General features: G+C 55.9%; 5 protein-coding genes across 5 annotated transcripts; 3 read left to right on the top strand and 2 right to left on the bottom strand.

The window, feature by feature from the left end:
• The first annotated feature begins 7 nt into the window (after positions 1-7).
• On the top strand, positions 8-1341 carry L969DRAFT_84235 (uncharacterized protein). The gene is made up of 3 exons (XM_014715515.1): positions 8-643; positions 690-761; positions 810-1341. The coding sequence occupies exons 1-3, from the start codon at positions 466-468 to the stop codon at positions 992-994; spliced, it is 435 nt and encodes a 144-aa protein (XP_014571001.1). The 5' UTR covers positions 8-465; the 3' UTR covers positions 995-1341.
• Positions 1342-2813: 1472 nt separating this feature from the next.
• On the top strand, positions 2814-8103 carry L969DRAFT_43547 (uncharacterized protein; the record flags this gene model as incomplete). Its single annotated transcript, XM_014715514.1, has 4 exons — positions 2814-5432; positions 5481-6476; positions 6527-7414; positions 7471-8103. 4 exons carry the CDS (start codon positions 2814-2816, stop codon positions 8101-8103), a joined length of 5136 nt encoding a protein of 1711 aa, XP_014571000.1.
• L969DRAFT_42474 (uncharacterized protein) lies at positions 8071-11152 on the bottom strand (the record flags this gene model as incomplete). Its single annotated transcript, XM_014715512.1, has 5 exons — positions 8071-8566; positions 8587-8979; positions 9028-10006; positions 10066-10216; positions 10325-11152. Coding segments are annotated over 5 exons (2847 nt in total), but the record flags the coding sequence as incomplete, so codon positions are not given.
• Positions 11153-11951: 799 nt separating this feature from the next.
• Positions 11952-13731, top strand: L969DRAFT_84230 (uncharacterized protein). The gene is made up of 4 exons (XM_014715511.1): positions 11952-12144; positions 12198-12575; positions 12635-13093; positions 13142-13731. Exons 1-4 carry the CDS (start codon positions 12012-12014, stop codon positions 13414-13416), a joined length of 1245 nt encoding a protein of 414 aa, XP_014570997.1. The 5' UTR covers positions 11952-12011; the 3' UTR covers positions 13417-13731.
• On the bottom strand, positions 13476-14709 carry L969DRAFT_14583 (uncharacterized protein; the record flags this gene model as incomplete). The annotated part of the gene is made up of 2 exons (XM_014714904.1): positions 13476-13796; positions 13855-14709. 2 exons carry the CDS (start codon positions 14707-14709, stop codon positions 13476-13478), a joined length of 1176 nt encoding a protein of 391 aa, XP_014570390.1.
• Positions 14710-14805: the final 96 nt, after the last annotated feature.

The raw sequence follows: 14805 nt of genomic DNA, 5'->3' as shown, positions 1-14805 counted from the left end.
AGCCAGCCCATGAGCGCATCAGCTCTCTCACATTCCCAACTCACGCAGGCCGCCGCTAGTGTCAAGAAGGTCTCATCATCTGTTGCCTGTCTGCGACAGCTCCTAAGCCGAGCGGATCGAATCAATCGACATGTCCAAGTCTGCGGTTATTCAGGTTTGTATCGGCTCAAGATGCAGGCACATCGATGCACGCCACGAAGAGTCTTTCGTATGCCTTGGTCGAGCGCTGGTCATGCAACTGACATGCGCAGCCCTTCAGCCCCGTCCTGAGCTCCTTGACGGATTCAAACCCTCCTGCCGAACCAGCTAGACCAACCAGGCTGTCGCGGACAGCGTGGCCAATATACCCTGCATGATTGATGCCTGAGGTCTCTTTTCCCGTATGTGACAGGAGTGCCCATCGCCGAGTCTCAGTTGATCCGTCGTTCTGCGGATCAAGATGAAACCTTGCGGCGAAGACGTGTCATGTCGCTGACGACATTCTGTCTGTACTTATATCGCCGTTTGCAGCTGCGTCCCGTGGGCAACATGCACTACACGATAGCTCTCTTCGCGCTTTGGACGCTCATTTCTGGAGCACTTGCCGACACGCGTACGGTCCTACTGAAGGAGGGCTGGGCAGTCTTGTCTTGTACGCAAGCTGGTCAGTTATGGCCAAATAGTCCAGCATGTTGCTAAATGCCTTTTAGGTGCTCTCGGACTGCTTCAGCCCTGCAGTCATCATACAGATTTCTATGCCACCGACGCTGGCACCCTGAAAGGTAGCCATTCACACTTGCTCTGCTGCCAAATTCACCCACGGCATGCAGGCGGCCCCGAAAACGGCGATCAGTTCTGCATGGATCCCGAGGGCAACGACAGCTCGGAGCCCATAAAGGTCACTCCACTGACGTCTGGCGGTTCGTGTGACGGGAAGAAAGTCTCGATTCGAGCTGGTCTTGCAAGCGACGCTGGAGATCGTCATCATCATTCCAGTGCGCACAGCATCCATTAGAGCAAGCGGCGCCAGTCACAGACGAGTCCATTTGACTGTCAGAGCAGATTGTGCTGAGCAGAGCATGATGTACAAAGGCACCGTTGCATTGTTTGTATACGAACCTCACATCCGGCAAATGAATCGGACAACGCCACGAACGTGAACACGATAGCTTAGCGAGGTTGGTATAACGCGCGGGGCAGAATCGGACGGCACACCCGATGCGGAATTCTCCAAGAGATTGTCTTGGAATTGATGCACGCAGAAAGAAGTCAAAGCGGCGAGGAGTGTCTCGCGATTACTGCAACTGAGTGTTTTCGCGCGAGTCGATTTGAGGAGCTCATATCTCGCTGAGCGTTCCGCCCAAATGCTGCCCCGCTGTCTTGAGACGTACGTTATGCCTTGCCTCGCCATGGACTCGACGACCCCACCCGCTTCTGCGAAGATTGCGTAGGTCTCCTCCAGGCTCGATAAGTAGCGAGCAATGCATGCCGGGACTTTTCGAGACAAGTAAGCGACAGCGTATGCGCCTGAGCTCACGATCGATGATGGATGTCACAGTCCGCTGACACAGCGTGCGCGAGCCTGCTTGGTGAGTATGCAGATCTTGGGATATTGATCGTGCAATGCTCGTGTGAAGTTTCGATCTGCTGGTCGTCATCGGCCACTACTGCTACTGATCGCATCACAGTGCATCGATCAATTTGAACCGATCACAAGCAAAGAGAAGAGAAAGGGTTTGTTCGGCGGTCGAAGGCGGAGCGGTCTTCGGTCAAGGCCTCAAGGCCTACTGACATACAGATTGACACGTGTCAAAGTGTTTGATTGACACGTGTCAAAGGTTAACGTCACGTGATCACTTGACACTCGCTCGGTGGCGTTTAGAGTCACCGAAGTGACAATTTCTCACAGATATATGAGTAGCCAGTAACCTTCCGAGGAAGCAAATTTCCGGCAAAAAGCTTCCGAATCGAGCTGATGAGCATGTGATAGCCTTTGCGGAAGCCTGGCAGCTTTCTCGCAAATGTCGTATAATCGATCTGAAACCTCGTCCAGAGCTTCAAATGAGGTAGCCATAATCACACACGAGCTATCAGAGCGTTTCGTGCCTACGCAATGGCAGGTCACATGATCGCGTCAAGACCAGAGCCACGTGTTCGAAACACGTGACTCCTCGCGCTCAGACTTAGCGCGAATCTCTCATTCAGGCAGTTCATCCGTTGCAAACGGACAGCGCTGTCACACTCGCAATGCACCGACTCAGGGTGTGTTCAGACAGTGATCAATCGCTGAACATGAGCTGTCAAACTTTTGGTAGCTTTGCAGACAGCATATCGACTCTTTGCAAGTTTGTACGAGTCGTGAGTCAGATCATTTACCCGACATGCACACATGCTCGCATCACTATGTCACCATCCATGCGATCGTAGCTTCGCAACGCAAGTCCCGCGAACCGACACCTTGGAAGCTTGCATGATACCCGCATGGGGATCACCCCTGAATCTGCAAGTCAGCCTCGTCTCAGGAGGTATCGTCTGCTGCCCCCTCCCAATTATTGCGTGTCTTGCTATATGCTGCCATTGGTCACAGACGCCTACTGTATGAAGCCTGAAGTTTGCCATTGGCTGCGTGCGCAGCGAGACAACACAGTATATGAGCAGGAGGCAACAAAAAGTGATCAGACTGGGCCATCGAGCTTGAGATCATAATCAAGACACGCTGCGCTCCTTTGCGAAGCTGGGCTTCGGTCGAGTGCGCTCCATCAATATTTGACGCGCGCGCGATTTGAGTATCTGCATTTTTGCGCCGACATCTTTCGGCGTGTCTTTGGCAAGACATGTCCAGTGATGCATGGGCCATCTTGCGACAGCTAGAAAGCAATGATCTGAGCATATGCGCAGCTGCATTGAAGTCTGTCGAGCTATGTCTAGCTTGCCGAATCAGCATCAAGGGCAAAGAGAAAGCAAAGTTCGGCTCCGAAGATGTTGCTACGCTTTGGCACCAGCTTGCAAGCAGCGACTTCTCCACACTGTTCGGTCTGTGGCAGAGCGGCCTGCATGCATCCCATACTCAAGTCACCCTGCTTGCGATGCGCTGTCTCTGCATCGTTGTCAAAGTCGAGAACAAACGCCGTTTGGCAGTCGATGAGGATCCAATGGGCCCCGTCGTAGCCTCGTTCATGCAATCGCATCTCACCAAACTCAGCAGGAGCTTATCTACAGGCCGGCTCGACCTCAACATAGTCTGCACAGAGCTCTGTCATGCGCTCGTCAATTGCGCTGGAGTATCTGTCCGCAAGCTGTGGAGTACTATGGCTTTGGATAGCAAGAGACTTGCTTTATTGCTCAGCACTAGGCGCAAGACCCCTCACAAAGATCCCTTGGCCAATCCCGACCTACGAATGCTCACTCTGGCGTTCTTGCTGCGAGTGCTCGCAAGATCTAGCCCAGGCTTAAAGACAGAAATCCTATCGCTGAAGGGTCTCTCTTCGAACGTCTTCAAATTTCTGCCAGACGATCATGTTGCTATCGTCGGCAAAGTTCTGGCCACAATGTTTGAGACCGTCATACTAGACCCGGCCGTGAGATACGATACCAAGTTGGGCGTCATCCAGGATAGTAGAGAAAGCTGCGCAGCACTTTTGGCGCGAGACCAGCCAGAGCGAGTCGTCGGAGGTATTGATATTGTTCCGGCAGAATCGGTTGAACGCTTCCTGCTAGCGAATGTTGCCTGGCTCGCTTCGCAAAGGCCAGCAAAAATTGGGCATGGCCCTTCTGCGGGTGCAGTACGCAAGACGCTCAGCATGCTTGCGCAAGCCCTGTCAAAGAATCGCCTTGGCGATGATCGCGCCGAGAGTATCATCACAGCTGCGCTGCAGGACTCTGATGCGCTTCGAGCTGGCTATTGGTCTCGCCTTGCACCTGGCCTCGAGCCAAGGCCCTCGTCTCGCTGGATCATCAACGTAGGCTTCGCACTGCGCATACTGATGTTACCACTTGCTCTCAAAGACGGAGGCAGCGGACCGCAAACCGTTATTTTGGACGCTACTATTCCGCCGCAACTTGGGCGAGCGTACTTCGCAAAAAGTTTTCAGCATCCCAGTGGCATTGTCAAACTCTTGAGTGCCCAGCTACTGCTCGCGTGCGCACAGGCCTGTCAGCGCAGACTGTCTTCGCTCGACGCGTCAGCGCGCCAGCAATTCAGCCTCGAACTCGGCCAGCGTTTGCCCGATCCCCAGGTCTTGCTCGGTATGCTCTCAAAGTATCGTCAATCAGACCCTGTACGCCAGACGACCAGCAGCGAAGACGAGTCGCTGCTCGCTAATGCCATCTTGCGCTGCCTCTGTACCTATCCCCATGAGCTTTTACGCGGATTGCGCTTCGATTCGGCCAAGCTGCTTGACACTGCATCGAGCCCACTCTCAGCCCTGAGTTCGCAACACGCTATGACATACATGGCACAGTCGTCGCCAGCACTGGTCAGCCTTTATGGCGCGACTGCCACTCGAAGCAGTCCTTTCAGCCAACTTGCCGAGCTTGCGGCTGCTGAAGCTTCTTCACCCATGCAGACAAGCGCATTGCGACTGCTACATCTTGTCCTAGGACGTAGCGATGCCTTCTCCAGTTCACTCGACGAAGTACGCATATGGCTCGCGGCACTGTCTAGCATAAGCAAGGACGGCGATACCAGCCGACGAGCCGTCATCTGCTTTCTCGACGGTTGCATATTGCGTTGTAGTCGTGATCACCTCAAATACTTGACCAAGATGCAGCAGACTGGAGAGGACGATATACCCCCAGCAGCATCTGCGACCACCAGTGTCTGCCCTTTACTAGGCACTTGCGTCGAGCAGCTCCGCTACCACCTGGACTGCCCCCATGCACTCGTCAAATATCTCTCAGAAGTCCTGTTCGGCTATCGTCGGCTCGTGTACGGCAACAGAGCTTTGCGACCGGTCCTGAAGCTCCTCGACGACTTGGCGCCGGCTTCTGGACCAGTGGCTGACCTGAGCAAGCTGGCAAACGTACTTTTCAGCCGGTCCTCTGAACCCAGCGAGCCCTTCGTCTGCATAACAAGCGCTCTCGGTAGCTTCGCTTGGACGATCAACGGCGTTCATCATGGAATGGGTATCCAACGAGATTGGTCTACTCTGCCGGCAGAGACTCGCGCTTTGCTTGCGATACAACTAAGCTGTACCATGCCAGTCAAAAGTAAGCATGTCAAAGACGCAATCAAATGCTTGGCAGCCTTGCTGCACCCTGATATTACGCTAGATGCGACCGCAAGACTGCAAATATTTGGACAGACGGGCATGCTCTTGATGCTTCCGACCATGCAGGCTACGGACATTCTTGCCCTGTGCCATACGGTAGCACAGCAGCTGGACAAGACTTGCGACGCTGACCGTGCTGTCGCCACTGTATACTGGCAACAGTGTCACATGCTCGGCCACGAGGTCTGCATTCTTGCGAGTCGCAACAGATCGAGCTAAAGATGTTGGCAGGTCCCTCAACTCTTGCCCATGATTGCATCAGACGCACTGATTGGCTACATCACCAGCTGTGAATCTGCTGACCAGCTGCTCTCTGCAGGCACTCTCGAAGCGCTGGCCGCATCAGTCGAGGTGCCTGCGGTGCGATCGTTCCTACAAGACTGGTTTCAGCTGGTCAGCGCCTCAAAGACCGCACACTCGTCGATCGCCGTAGAGACAATACTACTTGCGGCTTGTCAATCCCTTGCTTTCTCATTACCTACGAGGCTCGCATCGCACGAGCGACAAGCACAAGCAGATCTCGCCAAACGATGGACCGAACATCTGCTGCTCCAGGCCCCTCGGGCGAGTACGAGACTAGCACTTGCAGCCTTAATCGGCGTCAGTCAGCCCGCGACAGAGCTTGTCACTGCATCGATGCTCAATCAAAGTGAAGGTGGCAGCGAGATGCTGCCTCTAGCGCGCGCGCTGCTCGCACAGCGTCCTTGGCTCCGCCACAAGACCCAGCAGCGGCTCAGCCAGGATTCTCCTCTGTTGCGCTCTGCTATTTACTCGGCCATCGACGGTGTGTGTGACGGTTCGTCAGCCGATGCACTCACCTTTTGCTTGGCATTCTGGCGCGAATTCCCGATTCTGTCGGCGGATGTGTGCACAAAGCTAGTCGACGCGATCGCATCATGTGACATTGCAACAGCAGCTGAGCCGCTGGCCATCGTGCTCGGCTCACTTGCGCACAACGTCCCTTCGCAGGTCGGATCCCTACTGACAGCGTATCTTCATCGCGCGAGCCAGTGGCTCACTCGTCAGTACGTCGAGACAGCAGAGGACTCCTCGGCAACGTCGAAACTCACCGTCAGTCTGCTGCGCGAGCTCGATCAGCTGCCAGACCATTACTTGTTTAGCGGACCGAGCTGTTTGCCGCTTCTCTTGGCCGTTGCAAGCCATCGGATCGCATCATCCGCACCCGTAGCGCTAGCTACGTGTATCGCTCGACGTGCGCAGATCACAGTCGGTGATCTTCCGATATGGCCGTGCAGACCCACTAATTTGATGCGTAGGCCAGCGACGCTCTCAATGTGTTCAAGACTGCCGTTTCGCAACCGACATTCAAGGCCGCCTGTCGACCAGAGCAACCAACGCGAGGCTCACTGATTGCTTTGCTATGTGCTCTTGTATCAGCTCATCCAGCAACGCTTGACGACGCCGAAGTCGCTAGCGTGCTCGTCAGCCTTTACGATGCCCGGATCTCCCCAGCTGGCCGTGCCATCCTAGAAGTGCTTCGCCTCACAGAAAGAAATCGCATGCTCAGCCTTCGCCCTGCGCTCTTGATGTGGACTCCGGATGTGGGCATGACTAGCTCGTCATCTTTACAGAGTCTGCTGGGGCTGGATAGAAAAGGCATGCGTGCAGCGTTCACGCAGACTTTGGGCGGCAAGCAGAGCATGGACCCGACTGCTTATGAGCCTGTCTTCATCCTGGCTTTTGCAGTCGCAGCCCTAGAGGATTCAGAGCTAAGCGCCCGCGATTGGATTGGCCTCGCCAGCACATGCCTTTTCGGTCTTGCTATCTGCGCACTCGCTAGCCCGCGAAAGCCAGACAGAATGTTGGGAGATCGATTCCTTGCAAGATGCCGTTTGCGCCTTCAAGAAGCAGAATTCCGAGAACAGCCAGAATTGCTGCTCGTGTTCGAGCACGCGAGTCATCTCTCCGACACTCCTCGGCCTCCCGGACTGCTCGCTCTCTTCCTCGCGAAGGCAGTTACTGTCATAGCATCTCCAGGTTCTTTCCTCTACCCAGCAATGATGCGCTTCTTGCTGCAGCGAGCGATACTGTCTGCTGATGATGTGCCATTATTTTATCCGCTCTTATTCTCGACAAGCGAGAAGCCAGATCGAGACGCGGCATGGCTACAGGACTTTTTGACAGAGGGCTTGCACTCGTACCCAGTAAGCACCGCCTTGTTTTGTCAGCTGCTGATCCTGACTAGTCTTGCGACATGCAGGATTGGCACGCGCTGCAAAGGCGTTCAGGCTTTGATCTGCTTGCATCCTTTGGCAGTATTGCTTCGCCCGACTCTCGACGGAAGACTGTACAGCTTGTCTTGCACGCTAGCCACTCAAAGCGCGTCGCTCTCGAACTCATACAACGCAGAACCATCACAGCCTGGCTGCTGCGTCATCCTGACGAGGATCTCGACCTGAAGCTTCAGCTCGCTTGCAATCTGGTTGACGGCGCGCGAGCTAGATCTTCTCGCGCAACCGGCTGGGTGCACGACATCATCAGTCTATCCAGCCATGCTGAGCCTGCAGAGAGAGCAATCTTGCTGCGCAAAGTGACTCTACTGCTTGACCAGTCAAGTCAATCACGTACGGCGGACCTCCCGGCAGTCCCTCTCATATCCGCCTTGCTTGCTGCTTTGCGCGGCTTCTTGCGACTCTCGCTAGACGAGATGACAGCGGCAGCAGTCCGCGATGCGTGTCTTCGAGCAGGGATGCTCAGCTCGCACGCCGGCTGCGATCTAGTGCTTCTGATCGACGTGATGCCGCTCATCGCTTGGCGACCCAGCACGCGCGCCGCTATAGCCGAGTCGGCGAGATGCCCTCTAGAGCCGCGACGGTCTGACGACCTGACCTAGCTGCTCAATACGGCGGATGAGCTTGTCGATAAATGGAATCCTCGAGACAGTGGACCGCGAGCCGATGAGTATCATCTTGCGTCGCGCTCGTGTGATCGATACATTGAGACGTCGCCAGTCCTTGAGCAACTCACCTGTGCTACCCTCCTCATTGCTACGCACGAGTGAGATGATAACACAGTCCTTGTCTCGTCCTTGGCTCTTGTCTGCCGTCAGAACCTCGATGCCGCGCAGACTATCCAGCATTGATTTGAGCAGTCTGACCTGTTCCCGGTACGGCGTGATGACGCCAATCTGCTGCTGAGTAATACCTCGAGCCAGCAAGTCGTTGATGAGCTTGACGACGACCGTGCATTCGAAGTCATTCCAGGAGCCGCTCTGCCAGCTGTCTCGTGCTGGTAGATCATCGGTATCGACAAATCCGACGCAGCAGCTGCGGAAAAAGTCAGCAATCGACCTGCAACTCGTATTGTGACTGCCTACGCTGGATTGAAAAGAACGGAACACCAGTCATTCGCGAAAGGCAATGTCAATGGGAGTTGGAGTTGCTGCGTGGCAGTGTCTGCGCTGCCACAGACCAATTTATCATTGTAGAACGCATGACTCGCCAGTCGCATGATAGGCTCGGTCATGCGATATTGTATGGTGAGATGGGCTACACTTTCCGGCCGGGCTGTCGACAGCAGACTGAATAAGCTCTCATCGTAGCCCTCTTTGCGCGCCTGTCGCGAGCGAACGACGGGAGGCAGCTGATGATGGTCACCGACGAGTACGAAGCGGTCCGCGTACCGGAGTGGGCCGAGCGCGACCGGTAGCAGCACTTGAGAGGCCTCGTCAAGAATGCACACGTCGAAGCGTCGCCGGGAGAAGACGATGCTATTGCTCTGTCAGCGAACACCTATCCAAGATGGCAGCTAGGCCTACTGATTGATACCCAGACAGGTCGTCGCGACTACAGGCGGCGCCATAAGCATACGCTCGACATCGGCAAGACTTTGCATATCACTGTCGGCGAGCGTGAGGTGGCGAAGGTCTTCACGGACCTTATCGATATTACCTAGACGTAGGACATGTACGGACGAGCAGATTTTGCTGACGAGCGTATCGACTGCCGAATGCGTATGTGCAGCCAAGAGGACGGTCTGACCACGAGCGACGAATGTCTTGACCATTTCTGCTATCAACGTCGTCTTGCCTGTACCCGGCATACCGTGAACGAGTGCATAGTCGTCGGCCGTCAACGCCATGACAAGAGCATGATGCTGATCCATATTGAGACCGGTGCCCGTGGTGATACTGTCTTGCGAATGGCGACTGCAAAAGCGAGGGGGCATGAGGTCGATCACCTTTGCGCGCAGCCGAACGTCTCCATGCGCGTATAATAGCTGCGCAAGATTGTCGCGTAGTCGCCCCGTGCCAGCCAGTAGCTCTTCGAGGTCCACTCTGTATTTGACTGCTTTCGATCCGCGCAATGAGCTGCCGGGGTCATGGTCCAGGCCAAGCTTCAGTTCAGTCGGTGTGACGTCAAGTATGAAGCCGCGCGCCACTGCGGTCGCGCCATCTTGCACAGAAACCACTACAGGATCGCCAGGCGACAACCGGCAAGTCAGCAGACCAGTCGGCAGGATGCTCTCGCCGCGTGACATGACACAGGTGTACCGATGTATCTTGTCGGACTGCTCCAGAGCTTCTACCCGGACGAGGCTCCTGACTCGCATGTCTGCGAGGCAGCGACCCTGTTGCTCTCTTTCAGGCGCGGACATTGTCCATATCTCTCTCTTGTAGCAAATCTGGTCCTTGTCCTCCATTGAGAGTAAGCGTTCCCATTTGCGAAAGAAGGCTACATGGTGCTCCTCAAGATGGTCGGTATCGCTCGCGAAGATCTTCTGAAGCTCATCGCCATCTGCAGCAATAAAGTCGTGGCCTTCCAACGTCTGTCGTCGTCCAAGTCAGCTTGACGACAATGCACGTGAGATGCCTTACTTACCTTGCGATAGAGCATGCATCCTGGTCGCACGAAGCATCTCGAGCATGCTGCAGCATTGTCAAGACCATCGGGCAGCACCAATTCCGGTCGATCTGTCGCTAAAAGATTGTCTTCAATGTCATCCAGCTCGCGAGCGAATTGTGAGCTGTTTGAAAACGCCAGAGGAGGGCTGAAGGTCGAGGCGTCGGACCAGTAAGCTTGCGAAGACGCCAAGGCAGTGAGTCGCGGCGAGACTAGCTGGCCCGTTGAGTCGCTGGTCTGTGAAGGCGTGAGCGCCGGGCTGATTGGCTCGCGCCGCGCTGGCGCAGTCGCAAGGTAGTTGACCATTGTATTGCGACTGATCAGGAGGCCTCGTAGCTCGTTGCGAAGAGCGTCTACCTTGTAAGCATGCTCCTGCTGACTATACACGAGCAAGCCGAGCGCGATGGGCGCATCATATCTCTCGCTCATGAGCAGCGTATAAAGCATCGTCTGAGCACGGTGGATCATATTCGACAGCATCCGACCCGTTTTGATTTCGAGCGGCGAGATCGCAACGACATCGCTGCGTGACGTCTCATCATGCACTTGTACCTCGACCGAGGCGTCGATCTTGCCTTTCAGACCAAGTCGTGGGCTCCAGATGTCTTCTTCGATATCGAGTATCTTGCGCAAGCTCAGAGTCTCGGCTGTCTTGTCGACGGAACGAGGATCGACCAGCTTGGCTTCCGCTTTTGGTTCCTCGCTGTTGCAGTAGCGCTCGGCCCAGGTAGGCAGGCCGGCTGATCGCGATAAGAGCTCAGACTGTACGGCAGCGCGATCCAGCGACAGCGCCCAGAGTCGCTCCAAGCAGCGCGTGTTGGCAAGCAATCCCTCAATCGCTTGTGTTCGAGCAGCCAAGTCGAATCTGCCGGCGACGAGGCAGCGTTGCATGACTTCGTGAAGCAAGTTGCCGTAGACAAGTGCCTCTGTGATCTCTGATGTGGCCCTCAATCGTTCTTGCAGGATCGCTTTGCGCGGGCAGAAGAGCGTCTCTGCCACGCGTGTGCAGGTCACCAGCACGTCTGGATGGAGGATCAGATAGTTTTGGGAGCGTGTGATCCTGCAAACGAGTGTAGCGTCGGATCGATCGCCATCATCTTCGCTCGACGGGAGCTCTTCAAAATTGCCAACGACATTGACGACATCGTCTGCGCATTGAGGTCAGCGGAAGCGAGCATGCGTTCGCCGTACTGACCAGCGTAGACCTGGGTCTCCATCCAATCGTCTTCCAGGTACACTTGTAGTCTTGAAGGACATGCGTCTTTGCGCAAATCAGGCGAGAGCTCGAGGATCTGCCCTCCTGATCAGTTTGCGACGGGCTTCAGCGGGCAGAAATTGACTTTTATTGGTCTTTGTTTACGGGTCCCAGAGCTGACCGAGACAGAGAGCACGCGCAGTCGGAGGTACTGCTGCGCTAGCGGTACTCTCATTGATCTCGTGGGGGGGCCAGGAAATTGTGGCGAAGTAAGCGGCGTGGTGAGCACATCATCCTGGAGGTCGTCTGTCGAATCATTGCCCGCCAGCGCACCGCACAGCGCATCCATCTCGCCCTGCGTCATCGCAATCCTTTTCTTAGGTCGGGTAGGGGTCAACGGCTTCGCATGTGGTGGCCGTGTTGATGGTGAGATACGCAAAGACAGCACATCGGGTCTTGCCGATTCGCACCGCCTCGGCGTCCCCCGGAAAGCGCTGCGTTGACTCGGCGAGACATTCTCCTTGCCTATGACCTCGTCGACGACAGATTCGGCAGATCTTGCGCGCTTTCGCAGCATCATCGCTTGTCGCCGCCAGACGCGAAGCGCGACGATGTTGGTCTCGAGGTCTCTCAGCTGCGGTGCCCCGCCCTAACACGAGCAAGCAAGCGCCTAACACGGGCACCAGCTGCCGCCACGCCTTGGCCATGTCCGTCCTCTTCGAGACATCTCTGGGCGATATCGTGGTCGACCTAGAGGCAGAACAGTGCCCGAAGACATGCCTCAACTTTCTCAAGCTCTGCAAGATGTACTACTACAACTTCAACTCGTTCTTCAACGGTCAGCCTTGCCTGCATGCTCGACTGGCCCATTCTGATCCCCTCGTCGTACAGTGCAACAAGACTTCATCGCTCAGACGGGCGATCCGACGGATCTAGGAACAGGCGGTAGCTCTGTCTTTGCACTCTTGCCCAGAGGATCCCCTCAGCACTCGTCCCGGTACTTCACCCCAGAGATACGTGCGCCCGCTCTGCGACATGTCGCCAAGGGCACACTCTCTATGGCTGTTGCCGGGCAAGGTGACAGCAAAGGCTGCGCATCTCAATTCTTCTTCACTCTCGCCGACAATCTGAGCTACCTGGATGGCAAACAAGCTGTCTTTGGTCACACCGTCGAAGGTTTCGATACACTCGACAAGATCAACCAGGCCCTCCTTGATCAGAAAGGCCGTCCTCTGCGTGATATCCGGATTCGCCACGTCATCGTGCTAGGTAGGCGGTCGAGAGACGCAGCGTGGTCTGAACCGGCTGACATGTCGGACGAGCGGCAGACGATCCATTTGACGATCCGGAGGGCCTCGTCGTACCGCCTGCATCGCCCGTCCCGACAGCAGCCCAGCTGGCTTCTCTCCGTGTCGGTGACGAAGAGGTGCTGAGCGATGACGAGGAGACAGAGGCAAAGGAAGAAGCCCGACGGAAACGAGAGGCACAGGCGCAAGCACTCACACTCGAAATCGTGGGCGATCTGCCCTTTGCAGACGTCAGACCGCCAGAAAATATCCTCTTTGTCTGCAAGCTCAACGCCGTTACCCGCTCCGAGGATCTCGAGCTCATCTTCTCGCGATTTGGCACCATTCTGAGCTGCGAAGTCATAAAGGACAAGAAGACGGGCGACTCTCTGCAGTACGCTTTCATCGAGTTTGACAAGCAGGAAGAGGCAGAGCGAGCTTACTTCAAGATGGACAATGTTCTCGTTGACGACCGCCGGATACACGTTGATTTTTCACAAAGTGCGCCCTCGAGAGCCAGCATCAGCGCGAGCTAATCGTGCCCAACAGGTGTATCTGGTCTGCACGGCCAGTGGCTACAGGGCCGGACTGGCCCCAAGCAATTAACGCAGAAGTCTCGCTCACGGAGTATCACCTCGTCCAACCATGCCTCCGGTCGGACAAGAAACGACATGGTTTTTGACTTTGATGACCGCCCGAGCAAGCGCAGGAATGAACCTAGCCATGACCGGCGCGGACGCGATGACCGGGATAGGAGAAACTATCGCGACTCAAGATCACAGTCTAGCTCGCGAAGGAGTCGGAGCCCGCCCAGACGACGGTAGGATTGACAGTGAGCAGTGTATACAATGCAAGTGTAATATTCGCAATCCTACAGACATCATCATTGCCTCGTTCTCACCCTTTCCAACAAGGCGCTGGAGATCATCAGTTCCTCGCCAGTATGTTTCTCTCGCGCCTTGGCCATATCTGTCGGCTTGGGCGTGTTGGTACCCGAGTCGGGAGCCGAGTGAGGATCGAGAAGCTCGTGGGGCATCGTCGCCGTGCCCGCAAAGCGTGACCCCTCTGCATCGTTGACTGTCGCTCCGTCCTCGAGCTTCGGTTGACCCTTTTCTGGCAACAAGCCATGAGCATCGCTTTCCATGCTGGCAGGCGTCCTATGGGACGTGTCAAACTTGGGCGTCATTGCCTGCCTGCTCAGCCACTGTACCGACGGCGCGCACGTCAGGCTCAACTCGCGAGAGGCAAGGCAGATGGCTGACCTTGTGGTCCAGTGCATCACGGGCGGACGCCCGCGTGCTGGGTGATGGATCCAGGAGATGCCTTATGAAAGCCTTTGCGTCGTCTGTGATGTCGTGAAAGACTTGCTCCGGGAAGGGCGCCTCGTCTAACGCGAGAGTTTCCCTCATGATGACCGGATAATCTGTCGAGGTGGAATAGAGAGACCGGCCAGAGAGGAGCATCCAACAGACCGTGCCGAGTGACCATATGTCGGCCAGGTAGGAATAACCCTTTTTCTTGTAGATCTCGGGCGCCATGTAGCCCGGCGTGCCAGTGACCTCTGTCAATCCGCCGGCCTGGCCATCCTGCAGGACAAGGCTGGTACCAAAGTCGATGAGGACGAGATCGCCAGGACCGGAGTGGGTGGAGCGCATCATGAAGTTCTCGAGCTTGAGATCGCGATGGATGACCTGACGGTCGTGCAGGTAGGCCGTCGCCGACAGAGCAGACCGCATCGCAGCCTTGGCGTCGTTCTCGGTGAAGTGTTTGACGTCGAGCAAGCGATCGAAGAGGTCCTGCTTGGACTCGACGAGCTCGTAGACCGTGTAGAAATGGTGCTTGGACTCGAATGCCTCGAGGAATCTGACAATGTTGGGATGGGACGAGTCGATCATGAAGGACACAATCCGGCGGTAGGCCACCTTGTCCTTGACGACGCTCTTGGGGACCTTCTTGATCGCCACGGGCGTATCGTCCTTGATCTGGGTCGCCTTCATCACCACGCCAAACCCGCCCTGACCGAGGCCGACGTCAGTGAACGCATAGTGATGTCTCTTCTGGAACGTCGAAGGCTGGCCGGGCGTGTGGTCCTCTGCGTACGACAGGATCCTGCGCATCTTGCTGTCCGTCCTCAAGCGCAAGACGTCGTCGTCGCCGTCATCCAGTCCAACGATCGAGGGACAAGCCGGGGGGTTTGGCGAGTCGCTGCCCCC

The sequence above is a fragment of the Mixia osmundae genome, assembly GCF_000708205.1.
Source record: "Mixia osmundae IAM 14324 unplaced genomic scaffold scaffold_1, whole genome shotgun sequence".
Lineage (NCBI taxonomy): Eukaryota > Fungi > Basidiomycota > Mixiomycetes > Mixiales > Mixiaceae > Mixia > Mixia osmundae.
The sequence above is the reverse complement of the archived record's forward strand: the minus strand, read 5'-3'. Positions and strand labels throughout refer to the sequence as shown.